At 41.2% G+C, this 22243-nt stretch overlaps 1 protein-coding gene across 7 annotated transcripts in view; it reads left to right on the top strand.

Annotated features, from left to right (window-relative positions):
• Positions 1–7562: 7562 nt before the first annotated feature.
• The window catches only part of RUFY2 (RUN and FYVE domain containing 2), a 55195-nt gene continuing 40514 nt past the window's right edge, over positions 7563–22243 (top strand). For 2 of the 7 annotated variants that reach the window (XM_032841783.1, XM_032841774.1), the window contains exons 1-7: positions 7573–7846; positions 9313–9486; positions 13754–13871; positions 18431–18532; positions 20542–20665; positions 20847–20908; positions 21841–21906. In XM_032841783.1, the coding sequence (XP_032697674.1) occupies positions 7642–7846; positions 9313–9486; positions 13754–13871; positions 18431–18532; positions 20542–20665; positions 20847–20908; positions 21841–21906 (851 nt within the window). In that variant the 5' untranslated portion in view covers positions 7573–7641. Of the gene's footprint in view, positions 7847–9312; positions 9487–13753; positions 13872–18430; positions 18533–20541; positions 20666–20846; positions 20909–21840; positions 21907–22243 lie in introns of all 7 variants that reach the window. The other 5 variants (XM_032841792.1, XM_032841765.1, XM_032841801.1 and 2 more) reach the window with 5 other exon arrangements.

Consider the following 22243-nt stretch of genomic DNA (forward strand, 5'->3'; position numbering starts at 1 on the left):
TGAGCTTAAAGGCAGATGCTTAACGAACTGAGCCACTCAGGCGCCCCTTCAATTAATTTCTGATTACCCTTTCTCACTTACTATTTTTAGTATTCGGCTGATTTTTATATAAAAGAAAATAATTCTTTGAGTTTTGTTTGCTGAATTGATGACAAATTAAAAAGGCATATCCCTATTTTCACCTATTGTTCAAATGCCCCCTTTGTTTTGAGATACTACTCAGTTTTCTCAATTTTTGTGAATAAAGATATTTTTGTAGAGCGCCTAGGTGGCTCAGTTGGGTTAAGCCTCTGCCTTCAGCTCAGGTCATGATCTCAGGGTCTTAGGATCAAGTCCCACATTGGGCTCTCTGCTCAGCGGGGAGCCTGCTTTCCCCGCCACCTCTGCCTGCCTCTCTGCCTACTTGTGATCTCTCTCTGTCAAATAAATAAATAAAATCTTAAAAAAAAAAATATTTTTGTAAATCAGAATTACTTCGAAGTGCTTAGTTAAGTGACCAATTTTAACCTCAGTTTATACATCTTTGGTTGGGAGTATGGATATCTCTTTTTCTCAAAGTTGTTTTTTCCTTTTTAAAAATGAGTGTGAAATATGTTAAAATTGTTTCTACCTCATGTTTTAAAAAAATTACTTTGTTTTTTATTAAATAAATTTTCTACTATTAGGTCTTATGTCAGTTATTAATTTTGAATAATTAAGTTCGGGGCTGTCTAGTAGTAAAAAGTCAAATATTGATAATGTTCTAAATCTGTGTTTAAGTAATATTATACTAGCATTGTTAGGGTTCGTGATCAAAGGAATGAGACTGATATAAAGCAAAAATCGAACAAAGCTTTATTTCACGCCAAGCGTCAAAATCAAACTGACCGGTGAGGGCTGTCTCTTACGAAAAGGTGACGACAATGACCCCAGCAAGTCCGCTCCCAACGTGGCTGCTCTGGACAAGGCCTTTCTGTAGATGAGGCCGCTCCCAGGACGAGGCCACAGCTGATGAGGTCGCTCCTCAGACAGGGCTGCTCCTCTGAAAGGCTGTTCCCCGGACAAGGGCTGCTCCAGTGAGGCCGCTCCTCGGACAAGGCTGCTCACAAAAAGAGGCCATTCTGGAGGAAGCCTCTTTCCTGACGATGCTGCCTCCCACAGGGCTGCTCACCGAGGAAGCTTCTTTCCAGACGAAGCCGCTCCCCGGAATGGCGCAGCTCCAGCGAGGCTGCAGCTCAGGGTATCAAGGCCGCTCCTGGCAGCGAGGCTGTTCGCAGTGAGGTTGCTGGCGTCTAGGCCGTTCCCCGCTGTGTGTTGGCAGGGCGCTGGTGTCGGGACCGCTGGCGTGCTGGGACAGCTGGTGTCGGGGCCGCTGGCGTTGGGACCGCTGGCGTCGAGACCGCTGTGGTGCTGGCTGCTGCTGGCGTGCTGGGACCGCTGGCATGCTGGGACCATTCGCGTGCTCGGGGCTGCTGGTGGCTCCGCTGCTCCCTGCAGCGCTGCTGTGGGAAGCTGCGGTGTGGGCGGAGCTGCTGGCGTCGGGGCCGCCGGCAGCTCGCGTCCGCTGGTGGCTCTGCTGCTCCCTGCGCCACTGCTGCCGAAGCTGCGGTGTGGGCAGGGCTGCTGGTCTAGCTCTGACAAGAGCTGTCACAACTCTCACAGCTCTTACAAGAGCTGTTACAGCTCCTACAGCTCTTACAAGAGCTGTCACAGCTCTCTTTCTTCTGCTCCTTCTGACAGCTCTCCTTCTTTTTCTGCTCCCGCCAGCCTCGCAGACCAACCTTTATGGGGGGTGGTTGAGCCCCGCCCCTACACAGTTAGCCAATTGAATCGCAGTTTACCCAGTGGATATTCCCAGGCCCCACCTTTTGGATGTCTCCACCTGGCCTGCCCCGCCCCTACTTCCGGGGTCCACAAGCTAGTTCCCCTGGGAGGGGCAGGACCTTACAGCATAAAAATGAAAATCATTCTTTTGTCAGAAAAAAAACAGGAAAAGCATTTTGGAGAACGTAGCATCTTAAAGTCTGGTAAAGACTGGATACAATTACATAAATTGCATAAATTCTAATGGAGGAATAGATAAGTCTAGACAGAGGGTATAACAAATGGGAAAAGGAAAAGACCTATACAGGGTGTAGCATAGTTATAAGAAATATACAAGGAAGTATTAGAGACCGTGGGTTACAAACCATGGTTCCCGACCTGTTTGTTACTGGCACATGAAAGCAATTTTAATAGGTTGCAACAAGCTTTGTTTTCAGTGGGCTAGAGTGGAAAATAGGAGGGTGTATCACATATAAAAAATACATAAAAGTAGAAGAAAATAAGTGAATTCCTTTATACCCATCACCATACTCAGTAGGTAGAAGATTTTGCTGCAATTGTTTTCAACATCCTTTCTTTTTTTTTCCCTTTGCTGACATGTTTTAAAGCAAATTTTAGATATTATTTAATTTCACCTTTATATTTCAGTATGTGATGAGCTTTTAAAAAATAGTACTTTTGTTACGTGATGATACTAGTAAGTTTAAAAACCTAAAAAAAAAATAAAATAAAAAAATAAAAATAAAAACCTAGATTGTTGGCTTTAGTAAATCCAGGGCTCAGAATAGATTAATATTCTACTTTAACCCTGTTCATTTAGTTTAAACATAGATACTAAATTCCAATTCTAATTCCGAACAGAATTGGAATTTAGTATCCAGCAAATGTATATTTTGGAATTTAAGAATATCCACCTCAACGGTAGAATTTATTTGCTTGCTTGCTTGCTTTATTTATTTATTTAGCTTGCTTGCTTTAAATAAAACTGGTTTATTACTGAATTAAATTTCTTTCCTACCTATTACCTATGAAGGTAATTTCTTCATAGGTATTTCCTATCTATTACCTACCTATTACCTACCTAATTTCTTTCCTTCCTGTTACCTATGAAGTCACTGGGGGAAAAGCAATCTAGGAAATAAAGCTCTTTTCCTCTGTTCTCATGGTTCTATACAGTTAGTATATACTTTATTTACTTTTTTAAATCCTCATAGAAGACAAATACTTCCTTTTTTACCCATCATTTGGAGAGAAGAAAAAGGAATAAGTCAGTCATTTCAATGTTTAATAGTAAGATGGAAGGGGTTAGACTTGCAATGAGTTTTAGACTCCTAAACACTAAAAACCTCCTTTATTTTGAGATTATGAAAATTGGTGCTACTTTTGTATTGGTTCAGATTCTGGTTCTGTCACGTAGTTTTTCTGAAGTTATTTAACCTTTCAGAGGTTAGTTTAACCTGCAAAGTGCAGACAATTCCATCCTCGTGGGGTGGTTTTGCAAAGGAAGACTTTGGCCTAGGAACTGATGTAGACTTACCTGCTCACTGATACCAAAGGGGTATGGAAGATTGGTGAAATGATAATGGGAGGAGCGTCTGGGTGGTTCACTGGGTTGAGCCTCTGCCTTCGGCCTGGGTCATGATCTCAGGGTCCTGGGATAGAAACTGGTGTCGGGCTCTCTGCTTGGCGGAGAGCCTTCTTCCCCCTCTTTCTCTGCCTGCTCCTCTGCCTACTTGTGATCTCTTTCTCTGTCAAATTAATAAATAAAATCTTAAAAAAAAAAAAAGGAAGGATAATGGGATAGTTAGCTATACTTGTAGAAAAAATGATATTTGATCCTGTTCCATACCATTCACTAAAATCAATTCTGGGTGCAATAACAGGCCTAAATATGAAAGATAAATCTTTGTAACTTCTTTTTTTTTTTTTAAGATTTTATTTACTACCCCTGAAATAATATGTGTTAATTAAACAAAAAAATTTTAAAAAAAGATTTTATTATTTTTAGAGAGAGAGAGAGAGAGAGAGCATGATCTGGGGAAGGGGTAGAGGGTGAGGGAAAGGAGAGAATCTCCAGCAGAATTCCTGCTGAGCATGGAACCCAACAACAGGGTGCTCCATCTCATGGAGATCATCACCTGAGCCAAAATCAAGAGTTGGACGCTCAACCCTACTGAGCCACCCAGGAGCCTAGCGCATAAATTTAAAAAAAGGCATACCTTATTTTCAGTTACTCTATTTTTTAAAAAATTTTTTAAAAATTTATTCATTTGAGAGATAGAACAAGCAGGGGGAGAGGCAGAGGGAGAAGCAAGTTCCCTGCTGAGCAGGGAGCCCGACGTGGACTCCATCCCAGGACCCTGAGATCATGACTTGAGCTGAAGGCAGACACTTAACTGACTGAGCCACCCAGGTGCCCCTATTCTTAATTATATGTTCTAGTGACTCTCTTGGACATTGGCATAAGGATATATGTACAGTGGGGCACCTAGGTGGCTCAGTGGGTTAAAGCCTCTGCCTTCGGCTCAGGTCATGATCCCAGGGTCCTGGGATCGGCCTGCATCGGGCTCTCTGCTCAGCGGGGAGCCTGCTTCCTCCCCTCTCCGCCTGCCTCTCCACCTACTTGTAATCTCTGTCAAATAAATAAATAAAATCTTTAAAAAAAAAAAAAAAGGATATATGTACAACTTTGAAATACCCCAACCTGGAACTTCTCTTGGACATGGATAATGTTGAACAAAAGAAGCAAGTAACAAAATTTATAGTGTTATTCCATTTGTGAAAAGTTTATAAACACAAAAATAAATTACATGGTTTAGGGGCACATACTTGCAAGGTAGAAAACAAAAGCAAGGAAATGGGGGCTCCTGGGCGGCTCAGTCGTTAAGCATCTTCCTTCGGCTCAGATCATGATCTTGGGGTCCTGGGATCCAGCCCTGCATCGGGCTCCCTGCTCAGCGGGGAGTCTGCTTCTCCCTCTCCCACTCCCCCTGCTTGTGTTCCCTCTCTCGCTGTGTCTCTCTCTGTCAAATACATACATAAATAAAATCTTAAAAAAAAAAAAAAAAAAGGCAAGGAAACGATTCTCAAAAAAGCCAGAATGGTATTTACCTCAAGGGGGAAAGTGAATGGTGGCTAGGGGCAGTTCCCAGGGAGGATGGCTCTGCCTGTGCTCAGTTGATCTGATGGTGGTTACTTAGTTGTTCACTTTATAATGATTCTTTAAACTGTATGTAGAGAGCAAGATGGAGTCACTTATGTCAAGCAGGGGCCTGTGTCAAGCAATGATGCAAGCACTTAAGGGTACTGCATTAATCAGATTATCTACCAAGACCAACAACAGCTGACGGTCCCCCAGAAATGATAACAAGCAGAAGCAGAGGAGCTCTGTAGAGTCCCGAGACTAATTAATCCTTTTTTAAAAAGGGAAGATCCTTTTTCTTTTAACAGGCCAGCAGGTTTATTCTTTTTTTAAAAATTTTTAAATTTTAATTTTTTTATTATGTTCAGCTAGCCAAAATCATTAGTTAAAAAGGGAGGATTTTTTAGCAAACTGTCAGACTCCTCAACATCCTGTATGTCTGACCCCTTAACAAAAGACAGCTGCTGGGGCTCCTGGGTGGCTCAGTCTGCTAAGTGTCTGCCTTCAGCTCAGGTCATGATCTCAGGGTCCTGGGATCCAGTCCTATATCAGGCTCCCTGCTCAGTGGGGAGTCTGCTTCTCTGCCTCTCCCCTGGCTTGTGTGCATTCTCTCTCTTTTTATCACTCAAATAAGTAAATCTTAAAAAAAAAAAAAAAAAAAGGTAGCTGCTCGGGCGCCTGGCTGGCTCGGCCAGTTTAAGCACGTGCCTTCAGCTTGAGTCATGATCCCAGTGTCCTGGAATCCAGCCCAGAGTGGGGCTCCCTGCTCAGTGGGGAGCCCTTCTCCCTCTCCCTCTGCGTCCCACTCCCCCGTTTGTGTGATTGCTCTCTGTCAAATAAATAAAATCTTAAAAAAAAAAAAAAAAGGCAGCTGCTGCTGACAGGCTTTGCTTGATTGATCTCGGAACAGAACTGAGATCCTTCACTGCTGGAGCTTAATAAGCAGTAAGTGCCTGAAGGTGACCCTGAGGAGACCTAGGCCTTATCTCAACTGTGCACCCACAGACTGACTTCTTGTTTGGTTCCTTAACTTCCTAGTCCCTGTTATCTTTTGTTGTGTGACTTGTGTTCTGCTTTGTGTGTCTAGGAAGAAGCCAAGTTAATCATGTGGTGAAATGTCATTGAGTTTGAAATCCTTAACTTGCTTTATGACTGAATAAAGCCAACATTGAGGAAAGACGCAACTCGTGTGTGAAGCTTCATAGCCTGCTCATTACAGTTTGTTTTATACTTTTCTCTCCATGTGTGATTATCTCACAGTAATGGAAATTGTTAAAACCAAAAGAGGTAAAGAAACAAACTATTCTGGCCAAGGTGATGAGAAAAACAGCCCCATTTTCTTTCTTTTTTTAAAGAGTTTGTTTATTTATTTGACAGAGAGAAATCACAAATAGAGAGGCAGGCAGAGAGAGAGAGAGAGAGAGAGAAGCAGGCTCCCTGCTGAGCAGAGAGCCCAACGCGGGACTCGATCCCAGGACCCCGAGATCACGACCTGAGCCGAAGGCAGCGGCTTAACCCACTGAGCCACCCAAGCGCCCAACAGCCCAATTTTCATGACATCTCTTTCTAGCTCAGCCATTGTCTTAACAATTGCTATTCTAACTACGGAATAGCTTACTCTTCCTAAACTGCTAGAGCTTAACCTAGTATCATCTGACCACGAGAGGTTTTTTTTCCTTCCCTGAATGAGAAAAAATTGTCTTTATTTCTACACGTCTGTCCCTTGATGAGTGCGGCCCTTCCCGAGGCCGTCGTATTTACCGGTTTAAATGTCATGATTGGGGGGCGCCTGGGTGGCTCAGTGGTTAAAGCCTCTGCCTTCGGCTCAGGTCATGATCTCAGGGTCCTGGGATCGAGCCTCACACCCGGCTCTCTGCTCAGCAGGGAGCCTGCCTCCTCCTCTCTCTCTCTCTGCCTGCCTCTCTGCCTGCTTGTGATCTGTCAAATAAATAAAAATCTTAAAAAAAAAAAAAAGTGATCGGTCTGCCTAGTTTCTAAATTCTTTGCTCCTAAGACCTCGTGAGGCAGGGAAGCGGTCAGGTGTCTCAGATGAACCCCAATGCCGCGTCGATGAAAACGTTTGCACGTGGCTCGTACCCCCTGGCAAAGCCGCCAGAGCGCCCCGGCGCAACCCCCTGGTGAGAGGTCCGTGGTCCGACCAGGGCCCGGCCTCCGGCTCCGAACACTCCCGGTCTCCTTCGTGCTCCTCTTCCTCCTTCTTCCGGTCGGGCTGCACGCGAGGAGGCCGGGCGAGGGCGGGTTTGTCTCCTGCCGGTTGCAGGCCCCGTGGCCCCCCGCCCCACTCGCCCCGCCGGGGGATCTCCCGGGCGTCCTCCGGCCGCCGGGAGCGCTGTGGGCCGCCGCGGGCCTGCTGGTAGACGCCGTGGCGGCCGCCGCGCGCCTGAAGGGAGCTGTTGGCGGGGCCCACGGCGTCCTCGCCCGAGACCGCGCCACAGACGCCATGGGTAAGGGGAGCGGACCGAGAGCGGACGCCGGGCTCTTGGTCGGAGGCTGAAGGCCGAGGCCGGGAGAGGAAGACTGGTGGTGGGCACCGAGGCCCCGGGTTGCAACTCGGGCCCCAACCCGGGTCTGGGGCTGGGCGGGGGCAGCCGGGGACTAGGGGGCGCCCGGGGTCGCCATGGCAACGCGCGGCCGCCCCCGGTTCCTTCTGGTTCCCGCCCGGGTTCTAGGGCCTAATGGCCGAGGGCTCGTGGTCTGACGGCTTCCTAGGGGCGAAGACACGGCTGGCTGGGGGGCCGCTCCCGGGTCGGTGGAACAGTCGGGGACGGGCGATGACTTTTCAGGTTTGGGGGTGGCGGAGGGAAGACGCGTCTCAGGTTTTGGCCTGGGTGCCCGACGCCGAGGGCGGGAGAGGTGCAGCGATGTCGCGCAGGACCCCGGGTGAGCCCTCCGCGGGGGTCCTGGGGCGCCCTGAGCCTTTTGGGCAGCCTTGCTGCGGGGAGGAAGGGAGACAGGGAGGGGGACTCCAGGCCCGGGCTAGATGCAGGGACTGGCCCTTGGCCTTGTTTGGGCTGCGACCAGCGGGACATGTCTGCTAGCCCGGGCTGGGCGCGGCCGGCGTGTAAACGCTTCTGGGGCAAGGGTCCCCCAGCACGGACCCGCCTCGGAGTAGCTGCAGATGCGCCCTTTGTCTCCTTGTCGCATCGCAAGTCACGGATCGTAATGGGCACTGTGAAAAATGAGGATTGGTACAGATTATGAAACATCAAGTGGTCCCCCCCCCCTCGAAAAGAAGAGGGAATCATACCACGCTGCAGATTTGAAGTCATGATGTGTGTGCAAATTTTTCACCAGCTAGCTTGGTCATAGCGATTGTGGCTGTTTGCATTTTTAGTTGCTTAGGATGCCGCGTCAGGCTTTGCCCTTAGGTATCAGCTTAGAACTCGAATACTAGATCATTGGGACCGCTGGACTTTTGTTCAGTGAAGGAAAACAAGACACTTGGTTCACTTGGACTAGTAAATTTGCCAGAGATTATGAAACGTTGAACGAAGTGCTTCATTTTTCTGCACTTCATTTTGTCATCTGTGTTTGCTGAAAATATTCCTGCCAGTCACTGTGGGAAAGAAAAAAAATAGCTTTTTGTGATTTGGAAATATCAGTTACAAATCATTTTTTTTAAGTGCATCTATTAACTTAGTTTTTGACTGAATCAGCTCTGTGGAAGGGCAAGGAACTTAAATGTGAAACAGGACTGCTTTTATTTCCTCTGAGAAAATAAAGGAGTTATGCAATACAGAATTACAGTTGCAATGAAGATACAAGATGGAAAGAGGTTAAAATGAGTGAAAGAATCAAATGGCTTTTCCTGTATTCCGTTATTTTTGTGTTTTAACCCATTATGTTTATGGATGATATTGTAATCTTGGAATTGTAACCACCTTTTATTGCCAGTTTATTCTGAACATTTTTTGCCTTGAGATTCATCCTTCGACCATGCCTGCTGTCCACCTTTTGCATGAGATTCTTAAATATGTTGTTTTATTATTCCAATTTTATCTCCTCAAAAAAGTTATTAAAAAAAAAAACTTAAAAAACAAAACAAAAAAACTTGTTCTTTCTGAAGACGTACCACAAAAGTAAAATAAATACTAGAAAATAACCAAGTTGCAAGATCTTGAGAATAATTCATAAACTTTGTCTGGGGTGGGTATGGTAGTATTCTGTGGTATCTGTGAGAGAGAGATGAAGAGAAGTTACCTAGGGGTGTGGATTAGTTAGGGAGACTAATTTGTCAACCAAGGAAAAACAGACCATTGTTGTTTTTGTAGGGGAATGAAAGGGTTTCTGTATTTTTCAATGTCATGTCTTGCAAATGATGTTGGACTCCTTTCTTGTGCTTTCAGCTACAAAAGACCCCACAGCTGTAGAGAGAGCAAACTTGTTAAACATGGCTAAATTGAGTATCAAAGGACTCATTGAATCTGCTCTAAGCTTTGGCCGCACTTTGGATTCTGACTATCCCCCCTTGCAGCAGTTCTTTGTTGTTATGGAACATTGTCTGAAACACGGTCTTAAAGGTATCATGAGATTTTAAAGAACTAATTTAGTTTAGAATCCCACCGCTTCCATCTTAGACATCTTTGAAAATGTGTTAATTGTCAAGGTCCTAATTATTGTTACTTTACATTTAAAAATACTGGGTGGGTTGGCTTGGGGAGAAAAGAGCCTACTGCTTTGTTTTCTAATCAGTTGCCTTCACAAAATGCCTAGTTAGTGTTTTGTAAAAACATTTGATTTTTTTTCCTCAATATACTCTGAACTGATTTCTATTTTCTAGGACAGTTGTAGAGTTATTTAAAAAATTTTAAGCTTAATGATTCCAATATGAAGTCTTATTACTAGTTTGAACCCTACTGAACAAATACATTAAGATAATTGTTGAAATACAAACTTCCTTGGCCCCCTGGAATGTATCTAGAAAAATTGTCTTTTGGATTAGATTATTGTAGAAATGTAAGTTCTCCCTGGAAATGATGATAATATTGATGATAATAATAAATGATAATATTCTACATAGTTGACACTGATTTATCATTACATGTAAAATTAGACTTAGGTATTTAATGTACATTGTATAATTGTTCTTTTACTTATCATAAAAACAGTTGTTGGGGGGCGCCTGGGTGGCTCAGTGGGTTAAGCCGCTGCCTTCGGCTCAGGTCATGATCTCAGAGTCCTGGGATCGAGCCCCGCATCGGGCTCTCTGCTCAGCGGGGAGCCTGCTTCCTCCTCTCTCTCTGCCTGCCTCTCTGTCTGCTTGTGATCTCTCTATCAAATAAATAAATAAAATCTTAAAAAAACAAAACAAAACAAAAAAAAAACAGTTGTTGGTAGTTTGGATCAACTGTGCAGAGGGCTATGTAAGAGTTTATATTAAAGTGACTATTCTAAAGCTAAAAGAAGCTTGTTTCCTTGTGGGTATACTAGGAACCTGGGTAATTGGGAAGGCCTAGAAGTTCTGACTAAGGTACATGGAATTAGGGGTCAATGTAAACAGCACAAAAGGAGATTTACATAAACATGGTTTTATTAAAATGTTCTTCAAATTTTAATAAAATGTACTGCCAAAAGATCCTTGGCATCAAAATTTGAGAAACCGTTTCTATGTGATATTATTAAAGTACTCATTTCTTTTTTATTTAAAAAATTTTGAGATATAATTAACATATTAGTTTCAGGTACACAACATAATTTGATATTTTTATGTATGGTGAAATGATCAGCACAGGAAGTGTAGTTGATATTCATCACCATACATAGTTACAAATTTTTTGGGGGGACGCCTGGGTGGCTCAGTTGGTTAAGCCTCTGCCTTTGCTCGGGTCATGGTCTTGGGGTCCTGGGATCGAACCCTGCATCGGGCTCTCTGCTCAAGGGGGGGCCTGCTTCCCCCTCTCTCTCTGCCTGCCTCTATGTCTACTTGTGATCTGTTTCTCTCTGTCAAATAAATAAAATCTTAACAAAATTTTTTTTCTTATGATGAACTTTTAAGATTTACTCTTAGTAACTCAAATATACAACAGTATTTTTTTTTTTAATTTTTAAAGATTTATTTATTTATTTGGCAGAGAGAGAGAGACACACACACACACACAGAACACAAGCAAGGGGAGTGGAAGAGGGAGAAGCATGCTTCCCGCTGTGCAGGGGGCTCGATGCAGGGCTCGATGCGAGGACCGTGGGATCATGACCTGCAGCTGCTTAACGACTGAGCCACCCAGGCGCCCCCATACAACAGTGTTATCACCTGTAGTCATCATGCTGTACATTACATCCTTACGACTTATTTTATAATTGGAAGTTTATACCTTTTGACCACCTTTACCCATTTCCTCTACCTGCATCCTTTGCCTCTGCTGACCATTAATCTGTTCTCTGTTTTTGAGTTTGGTTTTTGTTTTACTTTTTTAGATTCCACTATTTTTTTAATTGAAGACAAAATAATTTTAAAAATATATATATAAATAGTGAAATCTTTTTGTACATGACTCAAACAACATAGAAGCACCTAGAGCAAAAACCATATCCTTCATTCTCTTCCATTTATCTCCCTAAGGGAATCCTTGTCATTCTTCTGACTCTTTTTTTTTTTCTTTTACTCTGCATAGAATTATGCTATAAGTATTATTATTTTGTGACTTTTTAAAAAAATTATTTATTTATTTATTTGACAGAGATCACAAGTAGGCAGAGAGGCAGGCAGAGAGAGAGGAAGGGAAGCAGGCTCCCTGCAGAGCAGAGAGCCCGATGCGGGGCTCATCCTAGGACCCTGGGATCATGACCTGAGCCGAAGGCAGAGGCTTAACCCACTGAGCCACCCAGGCGCCTCTTGTGACTTTGTTTAAAAAAAAAAAAAAAAAAAAAAAAGATGATATATGGTTTGGAGAGCTTTCCATTTACATAGAGTTCTTTATCACATTTTTATTTTTATTTATTTTTATTTTTTTAAGATTTTTATTTATTTGACAAAGAGACAGCACAAGTAAGCAGAGTGGCAGGCAGAGGGAGAGAGAGAAGCGGCTCTCCGCTGAGCAGGGAGCCTGATGTGGGGCTCCATCCCAGGACCATGGAATCATGACCTGAGCCAGAGGTGGAGGTTCAACCACTGAGCCACCCAGGCACCCCACATTTTTAAATGCTCTATAAAATTTCATAGTATATGTATACCAAAACTTACTTAACTGCTCTCCTCTTAATGTACTCTTAGGTTGTTTCCTATTTTTTACTATTAAAATTGTGCTGTTAGAACATCTCTGTATGTGTTTTGGGGCACCTGGGTGGCTCAGTGGGTTAAAGCCTCTGCCTTCGGCTCAGGTCATGATCCCAGCGTCCTGGGATCGAGCCCCACGTCAGGCTCTCTGCTCAGCAGGGAGCCTGTTCTCCCCTCTCTCTCTCTGCCTGCCTCTCTGCCTACTTGTGATCTCTGTCTGTCAAATAAATAAATAAATAAAATCTTAAAAAAAAAAAAAAAAAAAAAGAACATCTCTGTATGTGTTTCTATAGTTGTTCTTTAGGATAGGGTTCCTAGGAGTAGAATTCCTGGGTCAAAGGATATAGGTAAATGGCTTCTATGAAGGCTTTGTGGATTTATCAGACATCAGTGGATGTTAGTGTTTGTTTCCCCGCATTTTTGCCCACTCTTGATATTACAGGTTTTTGCTTCTTTCAGTACATCAGAAACTCACCAGTCTGATCTAACAATCTTTAGGGGGTTTTTTTGTTTGTTTTGTTTTAGTTTTAGTTTTTTTAATTTTTAATTTTTTTAATTTTAATTTTTTTAACACCTTGAATTTTAATTTGCTTTCCTTTTTTAAAAGATTTTATTTATTTGTTTGACAGAGAGATAGAGAGCACAAGCAGGCAGAGCGGCAGGCCGAGGGAGAGAAAGAAGCAGGCTCTCCACTGAGCAAGGAGCCCAATGCGGGATTTGCGATCCCAGGATTCTGGGATCATGACCTGAGCTGAAGGCAGCTGCTTAATGGACTGAGCTACCCAGGCATCCCAAATTTTAATTTGCTTTTTAAAAAACTTTTAATCTTTGTTTTCTCTTGGGTTGCAGAAACGGAATTTGCTAAATGATGGCCAAATAAAGTTTAAGCTCTTCTCTGAATTTATTTTCCTTTACTTCACAAAATACCATAAGGCATGTCCTAACAGTCCTATCACAGGCTTGTCTTAATGAATCCTTGTGAAGCTACTTTTGTTGATTGATTCCCCTCACCCACCCAGCAAAGAAAAATTGCCTATCTTGGTGATTGTCCTTGGGTGGTACGTATGATAGGGGCCCTTGATCTGCAGGAGATCTGGTCAATATTAAGAAAGAAATATATAGTGATTTATGGTATTATGTTGCCCTATTCTCAAAATAAGTCACAATTTTTCATGTTAAAAATAGCTTTTTATTTGTCCTTGATTTATTTAATAAACTGATAAAGATTAACCTGCTAGGGCTGCCAGCCTTTTTGTTTTGGTACTGGTAAAGAATAAGGCCAGTTGTTTTTTTACTTTAATTAACTGCCTGCATATTTCTGATAAGGAAGAATGGCCAAGATGCATATTTATTTTCTTTCTCTCTTTCTTCTTTGCATATTTCTGATAAGGAAAAATAGCAGGATCCTGATGAACAGGTCCCTGATCAACAGTGCTGTGTAGTGATAAGAGAGGAAAGTCTCTGAGCAATTGTATTTTAAGTTAGAAATGTTGAAACTAAATATTTAAAAATAAATTATTACAGTTTTATATGTTGGAGTTGTATGCATTACATATACTTTTTTTTTTTTCCAGTAAGAAAATCATTTTTGAGTTATAACAAAACTATCTGGGGCCCCTTGGAACTGGTGGAAAAGCTGTACCCGGAAGCAGAGGAAATAGGAGCCAGTGTCCGGGATTTACCTGGTCTTAAGTAAGTAAGCTTATTACTTGTTCATTTTTTTTTAAAGATTTTATTTATTTATTTGACAGACAGAGATCACAAGTAGGCAGAGAGGCAGGCAGAGAGAGGGGGAAACAGGCTCCCTGCTGAGCAGAGAGCCTGATGTGGGGCTTGATCCCAGGACCCTAGCATCATGACCTGAGCCGAAGGCAGAGGCTTTAACCCACTGAGCCACCCAGGCGCCCTTACTTGTTCATTTCTAAACTGCAAAAGTGTATTTACTGTTCCTTAAAAGTACCTCACACTCTATTATAATCTTCTCTCAGCCTTAAGTAGTCTTCCTCCATTCTTTCCTAGTAGAATTCTGATCTTTATGGCTCAATTAATATTTCATTTCCTTTATGAGATTTCTTAGTCCCTTCAGTAAGAATTAACTGCTTTTTCTTTTATACCCTATAGCTATATTCACTCCTTCACTTCAATTCTACATTATATTGCAGGAAACTGCAGGTCCCTTTAAGATAGGATGTATCAATTATGCATTTCTGTTTCCTGAGTGTTAAGCTAGTTTGCAGTAGTAAGCTAGTTGGCAGCCCTGTAACTATTTGCTGAAGACTAATTTAGACTAACTCCAGGGCAAAGGCTCAGGAGATTTGAATTCTCAGGTAAGCCATTTATATATATGGGGCTTGTGCAAATTACTTTTTTTTCTCTGAAAATTGGGACTTATAGTGTCACCTGTCCATTTCACCAGACAAATCTATACAAAATATTGTAAGGGCTGAATAAAGGTATAAAGTGTTGTTAAGCCAGAGTTCTTATGTTTTCCTTTAGTTTATCTTAATTCTTGTGAATGAGATGACCTTTTTTTTTTTCTTAGCATTTTCTGTCAGATTACCAGTTCGCTTTCTCTTAGCTTTATAATTGAGGGTTTTGCATTTTTTTTTTTTTTAAGATTTTTTGTTTTGGTTATAGAGAGAGTGAGCAAGAGAAGCAAGGGAAGGGGCAGAGGGAGAAGCAGACTCCCCCCTGAGCAGGGAGCCCAATATACTGACCACAGAACCCTGGGATCATGACCTGAGCTGAAGGCAAACGTTTAACTGAGCCACCCAGGTGCCTGAGCGTTTTACATGTTGTAAGGAATACCGTAGTGTTTTCTGGCTGTTAACACAACATCCATATAATTGAATGATAAAAGTAAATGGCTACTAGTAAGCACTGTCTCAGGGCAATAAAATAATTGATTTACATGAATTATCTTATTTAGTGTTTACACCAGTCTTACAGGGTAGAGATTATTATAATAATTGCATAGATGTGAAAAATAAAGGTCAGAGGAGTTAACAGTTAATAAGTGGCAGAGCTAGGATTCAAACCCAGTTTTTAAATTTTATTTAATTTATTATTATTATTTTTATAAGTAATCTCTCCGCTTACTGGGGGGCTTAAACTCCTGATGCTGAGATCAAGAATTGCATGCATGACTGAGTGAGCCAACCATGTTCCTCAAATCTAGTTTTTAGAGTTAAATATCAAGTGATGTTCACGGTTGATGTTTCTTATAATAGAATATTGGGTGTAGTGATTTTTAGCAAAGATAGAAGAAAAAGGGAATTATAACTCTCAAAAAGAGAAATATAAGAAGGGACACCTGGCTGACTTGGTCAGTGGAGCATGTGACTTTTTAATCTCTGAGTTGTGAGTTCAAGCCCCACATTGGGTATAGAGATTACTTTAAAAATAAAATCTTTTATTCTCAAATGACATATCAGATAAAGGGCTAGTATCCAAAATCTATAAAGAACTTATCAAACTCAATACCAAAGAACAAAGAATCCAATCAAGAAATGGTCAGAGGACATGAACAGACATTTCTGCAAAGACATCCAAATGGCTAACAGACACATGAAAAAATGCTCCACATCACTCAGCATCAGGGAAATACAATTAAAAACCACAGTGAGATACCACCTCACACCAACCAGAATGGCTAAAATTAACCAGTCAGGAAATGACAGATGTTGATGAGGATGCAAAGAAAGGGGAACCCTCCTACACTGTTCGTGGGAATGCAAGCTGGTGCAGCCACTCTGGAAAACAGTATCGAGGTTCCTCAAAAAGTTCAAAATAGAGCTACCCTCTGACCCAGCAATTGCACTACTGGGTATTTACCCTAAACATACAAATGTAGTGACCCGAAGGGGCACATGCACCTGAATGTTTATAGCAGCAATGTCCACAATAGCCAAACTATGGTAAGAGCCTAGATGTCCATCAACAGATGAATGGATAAAGAAGAGGTGGTACACACACACGCACACACGCACGCACACACTGGAATACTATGCAGCCATCAAAAGAAACGAAATCTTGCCATTTGCAATGACCTGAGTGGAACTAGAGGGTATTATGCTGAGCAAAATGAGTCAATCAGAGAAAGACAATTATCATATGATCTCACTGATATGAGGAATTTGAGAGTCAGGGCTGGAAGTCGTGAGGGGTAGTGAAGGGAAAAATGAAACAAGATGGGATTGGAAGAGAGACAAATCATAAGAGACTCTTAATCTCAGGAAACAAACTGAGGGTTCCGGGGGGCGGGGGCAGGGAGGGATAGGGTGGCTGGGTTATAGACATTGGGGAGGGTATGTGCTGTGGTGAGCGCTGTGAATTGTGTAAGCCTGGCGATTCACAGACCTGTACCCCTGGGGCAAGTAATACATTATATGTTAATAAAAAATAAAAATCTTAAATAGAAATGTAAGATTTGGTCATTTTAATATGAAAAATACACGTTCATATTATTATTATTATTTTAAAGATTTTATTTATTTGTCAGAGAGAGAGAGAGATCACAAGTAGGCAGAGAGGCAGGCAAAGAGAGAGAGGGGAGGAAGCAGGCTCCCTGCGGAGCAGAGAGCCCGAGGCGGGGCTCGATCCCAGGATCCTGGGATCATGACCTGAGCCAAAGGCAGAGGCTTTGACCCACTGAGCCACCCAGGCGCCCTACATTCATATTATTTTTAAAAAGCCTTACTCTTGCTGCGCCTGGGTGGCTCAGTGGGTTAAGCTTTTGCCTTTGGCTCAGGACATGATCTCAGGGTCCTGGGATCAAGCCCCGCCTTGGGCTTTCTGCTCAGCGGGGAGCCTGACACCCCTGTCTCTCTCTCTCCGTACCTCTCTGCCTACTTGTGATCTCTGTTTGTCAAATAAATAAATAAAATCTTAAAAAATAAAAGGCTAACTCTTCAAAAGTAATGTTTTCTGAAGAATGGTATTCATTCAACTGCTAAACCGTAGAAGCTCAGTAGCTGTTAGTGAAGATTAACTTACCTCCCACACTACATGCCAAAACGTTCTTTGTATAAGAAAACATAAAAGTGAGAATGATATCTTTCTCTTTGAAAAACTATACATATTTTGTAAAATCTGATTTTACTTTTACTAAATGATAGCACTTGGTTAAGAAGTATGGGATTGAATTTTTTTTTTTTTAAAGATTTTGTTTATTTATTTATTTGACAGACAGAGATCACAAGTAGGCAGAGAGGCAGGCTGAGAGAGAGGAGGAAGCAGACTCCCCGCTGAGCAGAGAGCCCGATGTGGGGCTCGATCCCAGGACCCTGGGATCATGACCTGAGCCGAAGGCAGAGGCTTTAACCCACTGAGCCACCCAGGCGCCCCTGGATTGAATTTTTTAAGGACAACCTCATAGAGAAACATTTGAAAAATAACACGCAGCCTGGTGATTTCTCTTTTTGATTACCAGCTCGGTGCCCTTCTAGCTTTATAATCTTTTTTTAAAATTTGTTATGATTTTAAAAATTCAGATATAATGTCACTTTTCGAAGGCATTATACTGCCTTATTTGATGCATTTTGCATATCCACATTTAAAATTTTTTTTTTTTTTTTTTTTTTAAGTAACCTCTACTCCCAGTATGGATCTTGAACTCACAACCTGGAGAATAAAAATGACATGCTCTACTGACTGAGCCAGCCAGACACCCACCCCTTGTATATTCATCCTGAGACGGTTAAGCCCATTCAGTCAAAATATTTTTGTAGAGATAATCCCCAGTATTTAGAGAGTCATTTCTTCCAAGGCATAAAATGGTACTTCTATGTCCTGTATGTGCAGATTTACCTTAGAGACCAAAAATAGCTCCCAGGGGTTGGTTTGCATGCTCAAGCAGCTGGCTTAAAACAAACAAACAAACAAACAAACAACACCTGTAGAAACAGACAAAACCATGGTAAATTGCAGTTTTCCTTTATTAATATGAACCTTGACAGAGATAAAATATGTAATCTGTTACAATATATGGACTGGGCTTGTCTTCTTTTCTTTTTCTTTTTTAAGATTTTGTTTATTTATTTATTTATTTGACAGAGCTCACAAGTAGGCAGAGGTAGGCAGAGAGAGAGGAAGGGAAGCAGGCTCCCTGCTGAGCAGAGAGCCCGATGCGGGGCTCGATCCCAGGACCCTGGGATCATGACCTGAGCCGAAAGCAGAGGCTTTAACCCACTGAGTCACCCAGGTAGCCCTGGACTGGGCCTGTCTTCTGACTAATTGGTTTTGCTTTTTAGGACCCCGCTAGGTCGTGCAAGAGCATGGCTTCGATTAGCCCTCATGCAAAAAAAAATGGCTGATTACCTGCGTTGCTTAATTATTCAGAGGGATCTCTTAAGGTTAGTACCATTAAATCATATTCATTTCCATTTAAAAAATTTCATTTTTATCCTGTTTTCCAAAAAGAATTAAAGATGTAGTTTAGAAGGATACATAAAATACAATAAGATGGCATTAAAAGAGCAACATGAGAGAGAAAATCATGTAGGGACATAATATAGATCATGAATTTGCTTAAAAACTGAATACCGTAAGCTTTATATTGACCAGTAAGAGGATTATTTATTTATATGTTATATTTCTAAGGTCTTTTTTTTTTTTTTTTAAATTTTTTTTTTTTGAGAGAGAGAGAGAGACAGTGAGAGAGTGTGTAAGAGGGGAGAAGGTCCGAGGGAGAAGCAGACTCCGTGGAGCAAGTTAATGTTTTCCAATGCGGAACTTGATCCCGGGACTCTGGGATCATGACTTGATCATTGGCTTAACCAACTGAGCCACCCAGGTGCCCTCTAAGCTAGTTTTATTTTTTTTTTCTAAATTACAGTTAATTCTACGAATAAAAATTTCTGTTGGGATTGGGGGCTTTAATTTGATAGGTTTCTTATTTTATATTTTTTAAGAGGGAGATGGGGGAGCTGCTGAGGGAGAGAGAGAGAGAATCCTAAACAAACTCAGTGTCCAGGGCGGAGCTCGCATGGGTCTTAATTTCACGACCCCGAGATCATGATCTGAGTCAAAATCAACATTCGGACACTTAACCAACTGAGCCATCCAGGCTCCCCAACAGGTTTTAGAACCTGAATGTCTAAACTGTTGCTTTGGCCATATTGTGGGCACTTTTTAAACTGTCAGTTTAAATTGAAGGCGAGTGAGTGCTGGCAGTTAAGTGTCATAGTGAAGATGACTGGAAAACATTAACTTGTTAGTTGACATCGTGCTGAAGTTGATGGGAAGTCGAGTTTATAAATAGTCTGGTCTATGCACTGATCTAGAAATCTGCTTGATTACAAGAATAGCTGTCATCATAGGGACCATTCATTGATTACCTTTGAAGCTTTTTATTTAACACAGAATGGATTCATCCTTTTGAAAAATGTAAATGCAATACTGATCATAACTCTGATTAACACCCTCATTGAAACTTTTGTTTTCAGTATTCACTTCTTGAATAAATTATAAATAAATAGATATTGTAAATAAATAGCTAGCCAGATGTTTGAGACAGACTTTCAAAGTATGGTAATCAAGTGTTAGAGGAAGTGGCCCATAGCAGTCTCTCTGTTTACCCTTGTTCTCTTGGAGTGCCTGTCTGATGTTCTGGAGAATCTGGTTATTATGACTGTGGTTGTACATGTTGGTTTTCCCATTGTTAAATGAGAATGACCATACATTAAGCACCAGCAGTTTCTCAGTGATATTTTGAAGCTCAATTAAAGTGACTAAACAGTACATGGGACTTCTTGAGGAAGGCATGAGACAGAGATAATTAGTTCTATGAATACATAATTGTCAAGTCTTCTCTGTTTCTTTCCTAAGTCTCTTGTTTAAACATTTTTTAGAATATAGATATTCATAAGTATCCTTAAGTGATGATTATTAAGAATACTTGGAATATACATATCAAATACACTGATTTGAACATGGGCTTTGGAATGTTTCATATATTCATTCCCTACCTTAGTCTTCATCCCAAGATTCTTAATAAAGCCTAGATTGAAAAAGTCAACGCTAATAAAAAGTTTTATAATCAAATCAGTAACAGTTACTATGTCTTCTGAGAGTCCCAAATAGTCTAGGCTTCAGTGATGTCTTTTTTTCTTTTGATCTATATCTCTTTGCTTCTCTTTTCTTTCTCTCAAAATTCTTTTTCCTCTTTCTTCTCCTTCAGTCCCATTCTTTTACTGTGTTTACATGGACATTAACATTTCAAAATGTTTGAGTTACTCCTGTATAGAAAGGCTAATTTGAAGAGACCAAATTTGAATGGGTTCCATGTTTATATTATGGGGCTGAGATTTTAAAATTTGGTGCTTAAATTTTTATTTTAAGGTTTTTATTTTAATTTCCGTAGTGAATTTTATGAGTATCATGCGCTAATGATGGAAGAAGAAGGAGCAGTAATTGTTGGGCTGCTGGTTGGCCTGAATGTAATAGATGCTAACCTGTGTGTAAAGGGAGAAGATTTAGACTCACAAGTAAGTGAAAGTGACTTGTAAGAAAATGCAGAGTGTTTTTAGTTTGCCCTGTTCCTCTTGGATCTAGTTGTAAACAATGCTGTTAAACACTAAAGAAAAATTAAGAATGAAATTCAGTTGCATGTTAAATATACTTCTAATATTTTCCCCCTTTAACTAAAATAAACATGATCTACTTTAGGTTGGAGTGATTGATTTTTCCATGTATTTAAAGAACGAAGAAGATATCGGAAATAAAGAAAGGTATGTTTTGTAAGTTATTTCTCATGTTGTATTTTTTTTTTTAATATTTTATTTATTTATTTGACAGACAGAGATCACAAGTAGGCAGAGAGGCAGAGAGAGGAGAAAGCAGGCTCCCTGCCAAGCAGAGAGCCCCATGCGGGACTTGATCCCAGGACCCCGAGATCATGACCTGAGCCAAAGGCAGAGGCTTATTAACCCACTGAGCCACCCAGGCGCCCCACTCATGTTGTATTTTTTATGTAGCTCTTTACAAATCACCATGAGGTCCGTCTATTGATAATGTAGTTTTCTGGGTCTCTTCGTTTGTTTTGTTTTGTTTTTTTTGGACAGTGTAGTTTTTATTTCCTTATTCTGTGTGTAGTTCCTGCTTTGTTTAATTTCGCTTCCATATACAAGTTCTACAAAGCAAAAATCTTTGTTTCGTTTTAGACTCACAAATGTTTTGTTTCACTTGTTTTATTTCGCTTACATATACAAGTTTTATAAAACAAAATCACATAGAAGGAGGTGGCTTTAGTATGAAGTATGGCTTGTGGTCAGACTTGTAGTTCCTGAGACCCATTTTAATTGCTGGGGGTTTTTTTTATGATAAAAGAGATGAAAGCTTCTTACGATGCGGGGCTCGATCCCAGAATCCCAAGACCATGACCTGAGCTGAAGGCAGAGGTTTAACCCACTGAGGCACCCCGGCGCCCCAAGAATTCTTAAATATGCTTTTTAATGGTATTACTTGCTAATATTAGACTTAACAAAGGTTATATAATTAGTACACAGCCTACTGCTACATTATTAAAAAGATTCTTGAATTTTATTCTAAAGGCAAGATAATGTTTTTTGTCATTATGGCAATTTTAGGTGATGTAGACATTTTTTTGGTCACCCAGTAAACACCTTTCCATCTGACGCAAGGCTTCCTTTCCTCTCTTTAGGAATGTTCAAATTGCTGCCATATTAGACCAGAAGAATTATGTTGAAGAATTAAATCGACAACTGAAGTAAGTGTTATGGTTACTTGGATATTTGTGACTATTGTTTTAGAGGTTTTCTTCACCATTTTCGGGTCTGCTTTGTCCTGTTCCTACTAAACATCTTTGAGAAAGTGTTGAGGGAGTAGAGAATGGAGATTAAGAATACAGAGAATTATTGGAGATAATTCATTTCCAAAAAATGAGAGTCAGACTTTATATTTTATTTTTTAAGATTTTTTTTATTTATATAAACTGAGAGAGAGAGAGTAGAGAGAGCGCAAGCGTGGGGAAACAGCAGAAAGAGAAGCAGACTCCCCGCTGAGCAGGGAGCCTGATGTGGGGCTTGACCCTGGGGTCATAACCT

This window comes from Lontra canadensis, unplaced genomic scaffold, assembly GCF_010015895.1.
Source record: "Lontra canadensis isolate GAN:19392208 unplaced genomic scaffold, GSC_riverotter_1.0 scaffold3, whole genome shotgun sequence".
Classification (NCBI taxonomy): domain Eukaryota; kingdom Metazoa; phylum Chordata; class Mammalia; order Carnivora; family Mustelidae; genus Lontra; species Lontra canadensis.